Source organism: Lynx canadensis, chromosome E3, assembly GCF_007474595.2.
Source record: "Lynx canadensis isolate LIC74 chromosome E3, mLynCan4.pri.v2, whole genome shotgun sequence".
Taxonomy (NCBI): Eukaryota; Metazoa; Chordata; class Mammalia; order Carnivora; family Felidae; genus Lynx; species Lynx canadensis.
Genome location: NC_044318.1, coordinates 31,921,969 through 31,934,902, shown reverse-complemented (window position 1 = coordinate 31,934,902; position 12,934 = coordinate 31,921,969). Strand labels below are relative to the sequence as shown.

General features: G+C 48.2%; 1 protein-coding gene across 5 annotated transcripts in view; it reads left to right on the top strand.

The window, feature by feature from the left end:
• Positions 1-6: 6 nt before the first annotated feature.
• STYXL1 (serine/threonine/tyrosine interacting like 1) overlaps positions 7-12,934 on the top strand; it is a 73,099-nt gene continuing 60,171 nt past the window's right edge. For 4 of the 5 annotated variants that reach the window (XM_030301060.1, XM_030301055.1, XM_030301059.1 and 1 more), the window contains exons 1-2: positions 7-188; positions 11,340-11,443. In XM_030301060.1, coding sequence (XP_030156920.1) covers positions 11,341-11,443 — 103 coding nt within the window. In that variant the 5' untranslated portion in view covers positions 7-188; position 11,340. Of the gene's footprint in view, positions 189-11,336; positions 11,444-12,934 lie in introns of all 5 variants that reach the window. The other variant, XM_030301056.1, reaches the window with a different exon arrangement.

Sequence of the window (12,934 nt, the reverse complement as noted above, 5' to 3'; positions counted from 1 at the left end):
TGGAGAAGGAGTGCCGGGGATCGTTTTCTGCGCGCAGGAAGCGCCGTCAGGGCAGGGTCGTAGCGCGCGAAGCGTTCCGTGCGGCCGGTGGTGGAGCCGCGGTCGCGAGTGGGAGGGAGAGTTCTCACCAGAGCGGTGGAAGAGGTCGAGATTTAGACTGGAAGAGCCTTAGAGGAGCCATTTTACAGGTGGGGCTCCAGACAAAGGCCCTGACAGGGAGACAGGTCGAGGTCGCGCTGCAGGCCCGGCGGAGGGGGTGCGGTCCGGGCCCTAGACCTCAGCCCAATCCACCCAGTCTGCTCCGAGAGGCCGCAGGGCCTCCGAGCTCTGGAAAGCACTGGAAAAGAAAAGGGGAGAGGAGGTTGAGCCCTGGGGGTGGGGTGGGAGAATGGGGTCCCCTCTCATCAGTCACTTCGATGCACCCCTCTTTCCCCCGGGTCACGTACACGTACCGCCCACCCACCAGTACCCTAGTCCTTGGAGGTGCACAGGACCCTCTGTTAGGGTTCAGAGAGCTTTACAAACACCACCACTGAGAATGGCGGACACAGCACTGCTGGGCGAGGCACCGTTATGGTTTCAGGAAAGCAGCCCCGTGTTGCAGAGGAGAAAACTGGTATCTAGGTGGTAACTTGCATGGTCACCCGTTCCCTACTCCTCAGGTCTACCCAGCCATGCTGTGAACACGGCCACATTGTTTCTGCTTTAGGTACGGAGAAACTCGCTTGACACCCAGTTATAAGGGGATTTGTTTGGAGTTTATCCAGACAGGAAGTAAAGCTGTGGTTCTTGCTCACAAGGAACTTATCACTTACGTTTATAAGCTGAATTATAGAAGCTTCATTTCCCCCCGACTGTTTCCTGGGGACACAGAGAGTTCCTTGCCCTCAGTCAAGGGGTGGGGGTGGGGGGCAGATAGAGGTGCAGCAGGTTGTTGGTTTAACAAGATCCGCCCATTTTCTTGCGTTTAGGGAGCTGTGTCTAGTGGGAGAGAGAGGGGCAAATTGCAGGCAGCATGATATGGGCAACACTAGGAAAGTTACGAGGTGCGATGAGAGCAGGAGGTGCATCCAACCCTGCAACAAGCTGAGACATTCAGGAGGGAGTTACTCAGTGGGACCATTCGACTCCAGAGAAGAGAGAGAGCCTTGCCTGGCTGTGGGGGTGCAAGTGTTTGAGTTGAGGAAGAAGAGTCCAAAGGAAAACCTGGGGCTAGGAAAGCCCAAGTCTACAGATGGTGAATAGATCCTCTCTGTTGGAGTGGGGACCTGCAGACGAGCAGTGTATCTTACCACCAACTGTTCTCTGGTTAATTATTTACCCCTCTATTTTACCACTAGAACCGAGACTACCTTGTGGTCAGGTACATCTCTCATCCCTGAGCCTTTACTGTCCAGCAGACTGAGCATAGATCTCTGAATTTTGGAAGAGTTGAATAGCTTTAGATAAAGCTGAGAAAAGCAGGTTGCAAAACAAATGAACAAACATGGTGCAGGAGCAACGAATGTTAGCTGAGAAGTTTATATTTTATTCCTTAGGCAGCAAGTGTTTATGATGATGCCGCTGGCACTATGGGGGAAGATTGGACTGACCTTAACTTGCCAAGGATTCGGATGGCAAGATCTGGAGGGCAGGGAAATTGTTTGGGAGGCTATCCTAGGAGATGTTAAAGATCTGAGTTACGGTGGCCATAGACATGGAGGGAGTGGGGCCAATGAGGGAGAAGTCTCCAGGGAAAAATTGATTAGTTTGCGGGTTTAAGAAATGAAAGATGGGGGCGCCTGGGTGGTTCAGTCAGTTAAGCATCCAACTCTTGATTTTGGCTCAGGCTATGATCTCATGGTTCGTGGGATCGAGCCCCACATGGGGCTCTGCACTGATAGCATGGAGCCCCCTTGGGATTCTCTCTGCCCTTCCCAGTGTGTGTGCACCTTCTCTCTCCCTCTCTCCCTTTCTATATAGATAGATAGATAGATATACACACATATATATATACACATATATATACACATTATATGCACATATGTATACATATACATACACACATATATACATATATATGTATATATACACACACACATATATATATATTATATATACATAACATATATACATAATATATATATATATAATTTTTTTTAGAAAGAATGAAAGAAATGTGGAAGATCAGACTGAGAAGTATATAAGTACAGAAATGGGATTTGGGGGTTATGTGGAAGGAGAGCTGGCTAGAGAGGCAAAAAATAGCTCCATTTTAGTTGGGTTGAATTAGAAGTGATGGTGATTTGTCCACATAGAAATACCGGTGGACAGGTTGGGAGTTACTCCAACATGAAATGTGGGATTAAAACCCATGAGAGAGGCCAGGGCCAAAGGCATCCCTGTAGAGGGGAGAGAGAGGTGAGGCCCTGAGAAAAATGTGAATCATGAAGTCTCACACTCCTACAGCTGGGCTACACCCTCCCTCTCCTTGCCAAGTTGTCTACTCGGGCCATCCCAAGCAACTTGACTGTTAGAAAAGCCAGCCTCGCATTCAGTTCATAGCTGCTTCCCTTCAAATCCCAAGATTGCTCACAACAGCATTAACAGCTGCTGTATTAAACGGCGCGTCTCTGCTGTCCTTTGCATGTGTGACTGTTACACTGAACATGCAGGGCCTCGTCCAGAAAGCCTACTGCAGTCCTGAAACAGCTTTGTTGTCGTCCCCATGCTTGCTTTATTTCTTTGCTTGCTCTCAGATCACCCCAGTCATCGAAACAGACTTCGTGCAATAGCCGTAATGTCCCATTTACATTAGTAGTCAAATCAAGCGAATTCAGTGTCCAAGCCTCTCCTCTTCCTCTCTTAAGCTTGCTTTAGGCTCCCACCCTTGGAGGGGAGACTTCTCCATTTCTCCCATCTTGCTTCCTCACACCCCCACCTCCCCTGAAAGACTGGCTTCAGACTGCAGTTGTAGGAGTAGAGGTAGGGGCAGGAAAGGTCCCTGTGTCATCTGGTATTAGTATTCTCTGAGCTTGACAGCAGTTTGTAGCTGATTATCTTCCATGTGGTGCTTGTGTGGGTCTCTAGCTGCAGTTCCTTTGACCTAAGTGGTTATGCCTCAGTCTTGCTTTCAGTTGTTCTTCAGCCCCTGGTTTCTGGAATTCCCTACTACCTGCAGTTGGCCCATTGTGCCTCCAAGTGGTCATCTTGGGCAAAGTCCCTTTATGATGGCTTCTAGCTGGCCTTCTCTCTTGCCCACATTTTATCTATAGGAAACACACATCCTTTGCCCCAAAAAATCCTGGGGTGGAAGTTGGGTGAGCGCAAGGCATTTCAAATGCATCTGACTCTCCTTGCTTTGCTAACAGCTAGCCAACCTCAGACTTTTCCAGGCTGGGGCCCGGCACCTGCCTCTCTGCCTGCACTAGCTTCAAAGGGCATAGGCCAAGCTATTCTAGGGATTTTCTTTCTGGCTTTATGAACTGTTTGAAGAAAGCTCAGGCTTGTGAATTTTGGAATTCAGAAAGATGCTAATGGAGGAGGGGGGAGAACTCTGAGATCCTGAAAGGAGAGAAAGATTAAGTGGGAGAGGATAAAGTCAGAGGATTCCAGGAGAAAGTATGTAGCTTCCCCCCCCCCCCGCCCCCAACGGAGATTGGCGGGGGGTGGAGGGCGGGGGGGGGGTGCAGCTGGCTGAGAAGGGCTGTTCACACCTAGTGGCCTTAATTTTCCCAGGCAAGAAATAGGGAATGACAGAATATGCTCCATGGGGACCCCAGGAGGGTTGAGGAGGTTTGGATAACAGTTACAGCAACTGGGAAAATTCTGGGCAAATGAATAGTGAGAAAGGGATTAGTTGACAGCTGTGGAGGCCAAGCTGAATTCTGCAGTGTGTACTTCTGTGTGTCCAAGTCCACATGGTTTCCACAGCCCAGACCCTAGACCAAGGTCACCAATGTACAAGTGGGGCTACATACACTCCTATCCACACACATCTGCGTATTCATATCTTTGAACACACAAACGTGAATCTACAAGGGGGATTTATTTTTATTGTTGTATGGTTTGTATATGATACAGATCTTAAGTGTTCAGTTGACTGTTTTTTACTATTTACATCCTTAATCGCCACCCCCCAACACAATCTATAAAACATTTTCACTATTCCAGAAAGTTCCTTCATGCTCCTTTACATCAGTCCCCCCAAGACTGTTGCTTCTGTCACCATAGTTTCATTTTGTTTGTTCTTCATTGTATGTTTTTATATATGATATGTGAATATATTGACCCCCCCCTCCTTGCCCTACCCCTCACGTACACAAGCCATCCACATCCACATATACTGACCGTTTTGTGCCTTACAATAGGCTTAGACCATGGTCATGGGCTATCCTGTCTCTGCTATTAGCTGCTATATATGCTAACCTATATATATGTTGGATACATATCCCATATGAATATATATATGTGCAGTATATGTGCTAACCTATCTTCTCTTCAACACTAAAATCATACCTCAAGTGAAGTCTTTTTTTTTTTTTTCAAAAATTTTTAAGTTTATTTATTTATTTTGAGAGAGAGTGTGAGCAGGGGAGGGGCAGAGAGAGAGGGAGAGAATCTCAAGCAGACTCTGCACCACCAGCACAGAGCCAGATGCAGGGCTAGAACTCCTGAACCGTGAGATCATGACCTGAGCAGAAACCAAGAGTCGGACATTTAACCCACTGAGCCACCCAGGCTCCCCTCAAGTGAAGTATTTTCAATCTCTCCTTTCAGATCCTTGGAGCTAAAAGAAAAAGTTAGAAAGGTGGTAATCATTCCACCTTGCATGGGAGTTTATTTTTCTCTAGGTGCTCTAGGATGTTTTAAAACAGAACTGTATCGGGATAAATAGCTTTAACTTAGCTGTGGCTCATGTCTGCCAGAAGTCAAAGGACTTGGCTTCCAAGACCCGTTCCGGCCGAACACGTAGGAAGTGGTGGGCCAGCAGCAGCACGGCAGCAAGAAGCACCGGCAAGGAGCTCCCAAGAGCTCCCAAGAGCTGAGAGTCGCCAACGGTGGCCGATCTGAGTCAGGAGCAGAGCCTTCCGTCTCCCAGGTCAGCCAGAGGTCAGGGAAGTAGGACCAGTGCCCAGTCCAGAGCCTGGTCAGGGCCGAGGACCCGTGCCAGAGGAGCAGAAAGGGAGGCCTAAGCCTGATCACGGAGCAGAGGAGAGGCAAGTGCTGGTGGCCGAGTGGGAGGAGAAGAGACCAGATGTCATGGTCACGGCCTTTGGGAGACTATGTTGCAGTTCACCAGCCCCTACCTCTGACGGGTGAATTGCCTGCAAGACCTGTCACTCTCAGGACTACTAGGGTACCTCTCAGGTGTGTAGTGTACCTAGGTGTGGGGACATGGGAGTGAAGGCAAGGTAGAAGGCAAGGGATGGGGATGTGTGCGGCTGGGTCTGGGCCCCTGGCCCATACCTGTTGCTTCCAAAATACGGAGATTCTGGCCATCACTAACAGTAGGACCTGGTGCGCCTCTGATTTCGAGACCACTCGGGTAGCCTCCACAACCCCGTGGCGCTATAGCCTGGCTCTATGTGCTCTAGTTTTGTCAAGGGGCAGGCTGTGATTGAGGAAAGGCTATACCAGATCCTTGGGGATCTTGACTCTACAGCAACACCAAAGGCTCCCTCTACTTACAAACTTGGCTAGCTCCTGCTTCACTCCTTGGCCTGAGATTCTCTGAATGGTGCTCTGTGTCTACTGGATTTGGAGCTGTCAGAGGCTCCTAGGTGAAATTGAAAGGAGAGAGAGGGTAGGAGTGAAGGAACTTCTGGTTCCTAAGCTCCTGCTCCACACCAGGGCCAGTGCTGGGCAATTTATGTCTGTCGTTTCAACGTCACATTCCTATAGCCTTTCCAGTGTAATCCTGTGTAAACTGCTTCAGTTTATAGGTGATAGTTACAGTGTTAAAGCCTGTTCCTGTATTTAAGCCTTGGTCATCCTGGCACAGCCTCTGCTTCACACAGAGAACCAGGGCACAGTGGGGTTAGCTGTGGACCCTGAGTCCTATCTGTGCAGCCCTCTGGTTCCTGCTTAGCCCGAGCCAGGAACCCACAGTAAAGCTTATGGGCTGGCTTCTCCAGGAGCATGGAGCATTGCCTCTTCTCCACCGGAAGCCCATCAGTTGTGTCCACCCAGACTGTGTGAGGCCAAGAGTCGACCAAACTCTGTCCTGAAAGTCCTTTGAGAAGGCTGACGTGAGGCCCAGCCTCTGTCGGCGATGCCATCAGCCAGAATGGAAGTCCTTGTGTACCCAAAGGATCTGGTACGGCCTTTCCTCAAGCACAGGGAGGCAAGAAGGGCTGGGTCTGGCTAGTTTCCAGCTTCATCTCAGGCTGTGTCAACCCCTAATGAAACATCCCTTCCTAACTGGCAGTTTTCCCCAAATATAGACCTTGTGTCCTCACTGGAGTGGAGTTTACCAGCCCAATTGCGTCCAGACAGCTCTGGGCCGACAGAGCTGCACACACACCTGGTTCGGAGAGAGGCCAGGCCTTTACAGTGAAGGGTGAAGAACTTCCCTACTGGTGGGTGTGTAATGTGCAAGTGTTTTGGGGTGGCTCTGCTTGCCACCCACAAAGCCATGTGGGTTTCCCAAACTGGTCAATTCACAGGAAGATTGGTTTCTCTGACCCCCTGAAGCCAGCTTCCTCTGGCCACTCTTCCCATCTGCCTGCCCCGTTCCCCTGCAAAACCCATCACACTGACGCCCACCCCCAAAGTCTCAAAAAGAGCCTATCTCTATCTCTGCTGAAAGAGTCCACGGGGGGATGTCCTAAACTTGCCATTTTGGCACTAGTGTTTTGAACAGGCCATTAGGAAAAGGATGCTTGATAGAAATAATCATAGTCAATGCCGCTAGGATAAAAATCTGACTGAGGGATCAAACCTTTATTGTAAAAATCACACAGAAAAAAAAGGCTTGATCTTGGGGAAACTAATGTTGGCTAAACAAAATTGAAGAAAATCAGAATTAGTTAACTATGAAATGAAATCAAGGAATTCAGTCCGCTTTAGTGGAACTCACAAAGGAAAATACTTTTGGCAAAAACTTGCCAACATTAGTTTAATGGTCTGTGTAAAAGCTCAAAATGTCAAAATATTCTCAGGGCCCAACAGCCGAGCCAAGAGCATTGTCAACCTTGTAGAGGTGGGAGCAGCACTAAAAGAAGTGGAAAGCCTTCCACCTGCCCGGGCTAGCAGTGCCCGTGATCTTAGCTCACAGGGCTGTGTCCTTTTTCAGAACTGTGCCGTTTAGGGGCAGGGGTGATAGTGCCAGTTGGTTAAGCGTTCGACTTCAGCTCAGGTCACAATCTCCTGGTTCGTGAGTTTGAGTTCTACATCTGGCTCTTTGCTGTCAGCACAGAGCCCGCTTTGGACCCTCTGTTCCCCTGTCTCTCTCTGCCCCTCCCCTGCTCATGCTCTCCTCTCTCAAAAATAAACATTAAAAAACCCCACAAAACTGTGCTGTTAGGTTCAGGAGCCATTCTTATCCCTCTCATACTTTATCAGCAGATGAGGGCAGTTCTTGCTTGACCAGGGAGAGTTCTCCCTTGGGGAAGCAGAGAACTCTGGAGGAGTTGATCCCTGGGGCTGGGTTTTCACCTGGACGCCACTAGTGAACCCGGGCTTTCAGAGGCAGAGGATCTGGGATGTGACTGGGGGTGGGAGTGGGGAGGTCCTTAGGCGCGTCTGTGTGGCCTCAAGTCAAGATGGCCCCATTGACGAAGGCAGGAATGGTGACTATTCATCCAACGTGTGCTTATTGAGCACACTTCACCAAAAATCGTGGGCACTGGGTGAGGATACAGTGAACAAAAGGGCAAGGTCCCTGCCCTTTGTTGTATGTATGCCCCACACATTCCCAGAGGATAAGATTGGTGGTAAAGCAAGCAAACTGATGAGTGCATTGTGTCGAATGGTGGCAGTGAGGTGAAGACGAAGACACCCATAGTTTGAAAAGATCGCCCTGAGTGCCATGTAAAGATGAGATCATAGGGAGAAGGCAAGAAGCCAGAAGCTCATTTGGGAAGTATGGCATCACCAGGAGAGAGATGATAGTACCCTGGTGTAGAAGGTTAGCTCTGGAGCTGGAGCAAAGTGGATGGGTCTAGAGCTGATGGATTGGATGTGAGGGGCCGGGGGAAAGAGGGATTCGGGGTATGGACTTGAATAGCTAGGTGGATAATGGTGCTGTCTTTTGAGGCTGAGGAAACTAAAAGAGAGGCATTGAAGGTATGGGCACGTGTGAATTAAAAGTTGTTTTGGCCATGTTATGTTTGAGAGGCCCAATGAGGCATCCAGGTGGGTCGAGCTCAATGGAGAGGTCAAGCAGGACTACGATTTGGGACTCATTGGTTTATAAATGGTATTCAAATCACTTAGACTCTAGATCTTTTTTTTTTTTTCTTTAGTTGCTTTTTTAACATTTTAAAGAGACAGAGACAGCATGAGTGGGGGAGGGGCAGAGAGAGGGAGACACAGAATCCAAAGCAGGTTCCAGGCTCTGAGCTGTCAACACAGAGCCCGACATGGGACTCAAACCCATGGACCTTGAGATCATGACCTGAGCCAAAGTCAGACACTTAACCGACTGAACCCCCAGGCACCCCTAGGCTCTAGATCTTCTAGTAGTGGTTCTCAAGTAGCAGTGACTTGCCCTCTTCTTTCAGGGGACATTTGGCAACATCCAGAAACAGTTTTGGTTGTTTACAACTGGGTGGGGAGGGCTTTGCTACTGGCATCTACTGGGTGGAGGCCAGGGATGCTGCTAAACATCCTGCAATGCACAGGTCAGCCCCCCCACAGCACAGAATTATCTGGCCTCGAATGTCAATGTCAATGGTGCTGAGGTTGAGAGCCCTGTCCTACAGAGAGAGTGTAGACAGAAGGAAAGAGATGACTGCCTGAGGACTTTTTTTTTTAAATATATCTTAAAAAAAATTTTTTTTAATGTTTTGAGAGAGAGAGACAGAGCGTGAGCCAGGGAGGTCAGAGAAGGAGGGAGACACAGAATCCAAAGCAGGCTCCAGGATATAAGCTGTCAGCACAGAGCCTGACGCGGGGCTCCAACTTGTGAACTGTGAGATCATGACCGGATGTATCTAAATATCTTTTTATTTTCATTTGGTTTCTCTCCTACTTGTGCTCTCTCTCTTAAAATAAACAGAGAGGGAGGGAGAGAGAGAGAGAATCCCAAGCAGGCTCCTCAGTGTCAAGTGCAGAGCCCAATGAGGGGTTCCAGCTCCTGAACTGTGAGATCATGGTGACCTGAGCGGAAACCAGGAGTTGAATACTTAACTGACTGAGCCACTCAGGAGCCCCATGGACTTTCTTAACATGAGGAGGTAGAGCCTCCAACCCAGAAGACCAAGTAGCAACAAACAGTGGGAGAAGAGAAGCCTGGGGAGTGGAGTGTTCTGAGAGTAGAGAGTATTGGGAGGGAGGGGTGCTGAACTGGGTTAAGTGCTAAGAGGCTCCATCCTTTGAGCCCAGGGAGAAGTGATTAATGGCTGAGGCAAGGTGGACATTGTTGATGACCTTGATAAGAACAATTCCTACGGTTCGATGGGCTCCAGGGGAGAAGATTGTATTTCTTCCCTGTTCAGAATGTCTCACATGTGTAATTTCATTAATCCACACACAATAGGGAGGTGCTATTATCTTGGTTTTTACAGAAGTGGCAATATTACTAATAGCCCTGTTTTATAGAGGTAGAAACTGAGGCGCAGAGAGACTAATTCCTCCCCCCTGATCAGGCAGCCGACAGTAAGCGGCACAGCCAGGATTTGGACCTAGAGAGTCTGGAAGCGAGGAAGTGGAGGGAGTGAGACGTCTCTCTGTAGAGAACAGAGATGGGTACCGAGGATGTTTGCCTGCTGATAGGAATGATCCATGTGGAGGCTGAAATTGGTGATGTTGGAGGGGAGGCTGAGAACCAAAGTCTGACTTAGTGGGAAGGATCCAGGGCCCATGGTGAGGGGGGTGGCCTTTCCCAAGAGCATTCTACTGGTTACTCTGAAGTGGGTCCTAACTGTCCTGAGCAAGAATATCCCTAGACTCAACTTCTCTCCCACATGCCCCCTGCTGGCCGCCAGAGGCCTGCTGGCTAACTCTTTGTAGCCCCCACCCCTGCTGAAAGGTAGCCTCCCTGTAGAAGTGGCTGCACAGGCCCAACCTTTCCCCCTCCGTGTTCTTGGGGCACAAGAGCCCAGCCCAGCCCGGGCGGGCAGTTCTGCCAGTACACGTCAGCGATTCTGCACCCAGCTTTGGCCTCCGTGATCTTTGTCCTCAGCCTACAAGACCCCTCCGCAGGGTCATGGCTTATCGCTCTCTACCTGCTGCACACCAGCCTCCTTTGGACTCTGTCAAGTACTGAATGTTCTTCCCTTCCTCACCCTCTCTCCCTTCTCTGCCTGGCTAAGTCTTGCGTAGCCACCTGGTTCAGCCTAGCAGTCGCATCTCAGCCCTTTCTGTCTGCTCCAGCCAGATGAGGCCCTCCTGTTAGCTTGTCCTCCAACACTGGATGCTGACTCTTGTAGTGCTTTTCCTGTTTATAATGTGGTTTTTGGCTCAATGTCTGTATTCCATGCTAGGCTGTAACCTTCATGAGGGTAGTCTGTTTCACCAGTTATTTCCAGTGCCTGGTATACAGTAGGTGCTCAGTAATGAAATGAAAGAAGAAAGGAATCGGTGACTGTATTACAGCCTACTGTGTATTTCTCTGGCTCAGGTGCACTGTGTACAATACTTGATTCTCTGTGATGCACATGTTACTACAAATTTTTGAAGCTTTCCAGATCACCTTCATGATTATTTTCATCTTTGTTTGAAGGTGTGTTAAAGAGTTTAATCCAGTATCTTTGGCCATTCATTTAAAATAGAAAGAAGGGGGCGCCTGGGTGGCGCAGTCGGTTAAGCGTCAGGCTTTGGCTCAGGTCATGATCTCGCAGTTCGTGAGTTCGAGCCCCACCTCGGGCTCTGTGCTGACAGCTCAGAGCCTGGAGCCTGCTTTCGTTTCTGTGTCTCCCTCTCTCTGCCCCTCCCCAGCTTGCACTCTCTCTCTTAAAAATAAACATTAAAAATTAAAAAAATATATAAAAAATAAAATGGAAAGAGGCACTAGTCCACTAGGCTCCATGCTGAGCATTGATCCTGCTTAAGGTTCTGTCTTCCCCTCCCTCCCCCCCTCTTTCTCCCTCCCTCTCCCTCTCTCCCCTGCTCCCTCTTGCGCTTTTTCTCACTCTAAAGTAAATAAATAAAATAAAGAGGTACTAAGCTTATACATTATTGATTCTTCCCAGTAGGATGGCTGGTTTGGTTTTGTGTGAACCAACAGAGCTTTACAACATCTTGAATCAGGTCACAAAACTGTCACGACTGACTGAACCCAACTATCTCTGCCTATTGGGTAAGTGCTTTAAAAATACGATTTTTGGTGAATCAACAAATCTATGGGGATGAGGGAATAAATGACTTTAGAAAACCTTTAGATTCCTTCGACATAGCTTAAAATGATGCTACTAATTGTCACATGACTTGGAAATCATTCCAGGTTAGGTCTAGAAGTTCTTGGAAGACCTGTGTTCTTGTCAAGTGAAACATTTCAAACATCCAGTGATGCTGATAAATGCCCACGTACCCAGCACTCAGATTCAGCGTACATAACGTTACACATAGATGTACCCCTCTATCGCACCCCATCCTGATCCCATCGCTTCTCCTCCCCAAAGATGATCGGTTCTGTATTTTTACATTTTTACTATATATGCAGGCATCCTGAAATAACGTGTGGCTTGATCATTTATACAAATTGTACCGTAATGTACAATCATTCTGCAGCTTGCTTTTTCTTAGAATTTTTGAGATCTGCCCCCCCCCCCCCTGCCCCATGTCTAAATGTGAAGATCTGTTTTAACTGTCAGGGTAGCGCCCATTGCTAATCAGTCGTGATGTGTTGCTTGCGTTGTTTCTATTGATGAACAGTGCCTTGTGCAACTCTTATTCACGGGCAAGAATTTCTTCAGGGTATCTAACTAGAAATGGTATTGACAAGTTGCAGATTCCGCTTTCACTACATTATTGTCAAATTGCCTCCAAAAAGATGTTCATTTTGCATTCCCATCATCAGTGTAAGACCCGTACCCACCGACACCCGGTTTTGTCAGCCTGGAAAATTTTTGCATTCTGATTGGTGTGAACTTGTGATTTTTTTTTCTCCCCCAATTAAAAAAATCACAATAAAATACACATAACATAAAATGTGCTGTTTTGGCCACTTTTAATTGTACAGTTCAGTGTATCAAATATGTTCATAATGTTGCACGGTATTATGCACACCACCATCCATCTCCATAACTCCTCATCCTGTAAACTCTAAAACTTACACCCATTGAACACTAACTCCCCATCCCTCCCATCCCTAATCTCTTGGAAATCCCCATTCTCCTTTCTGCCTCTGTGATTTTTAAAAAATTTTTTTTTAACGTTTTATTTATTTTTGAGACAGGGAGATATAGAGCATGAACGGGGGAGGGTCAGAGAGAGAGGGAGACACAGAATCTGAAACAGGCTCCAGGCTCTGAGCAGTCAGCACAGAGCCCGACGTGGGGCTCAAACTCACGGACAGTGAGATCATGACCTGAGCCGAAGTCGGACACTTAACCGACTGAGCCACCCAGGCGCCTCTCTGCCTCTGTGATTTTTAAAAAAAATTTTGAATGCTTTTTTAAATTTATTTTTGAAGGAGAGAGAGAGACAGAGCATGAGTAGGGGAAGAACAGAGAGAGAGGGAGACACAGAATCCGAAGCCAGGCTCCAGGCTCTGAGCTGTCAGCACAGAGCCCAATGCAGGGCTTGAACCCACAAACTGTGAGATCATGACCTGAGCCGAAGTCAGACG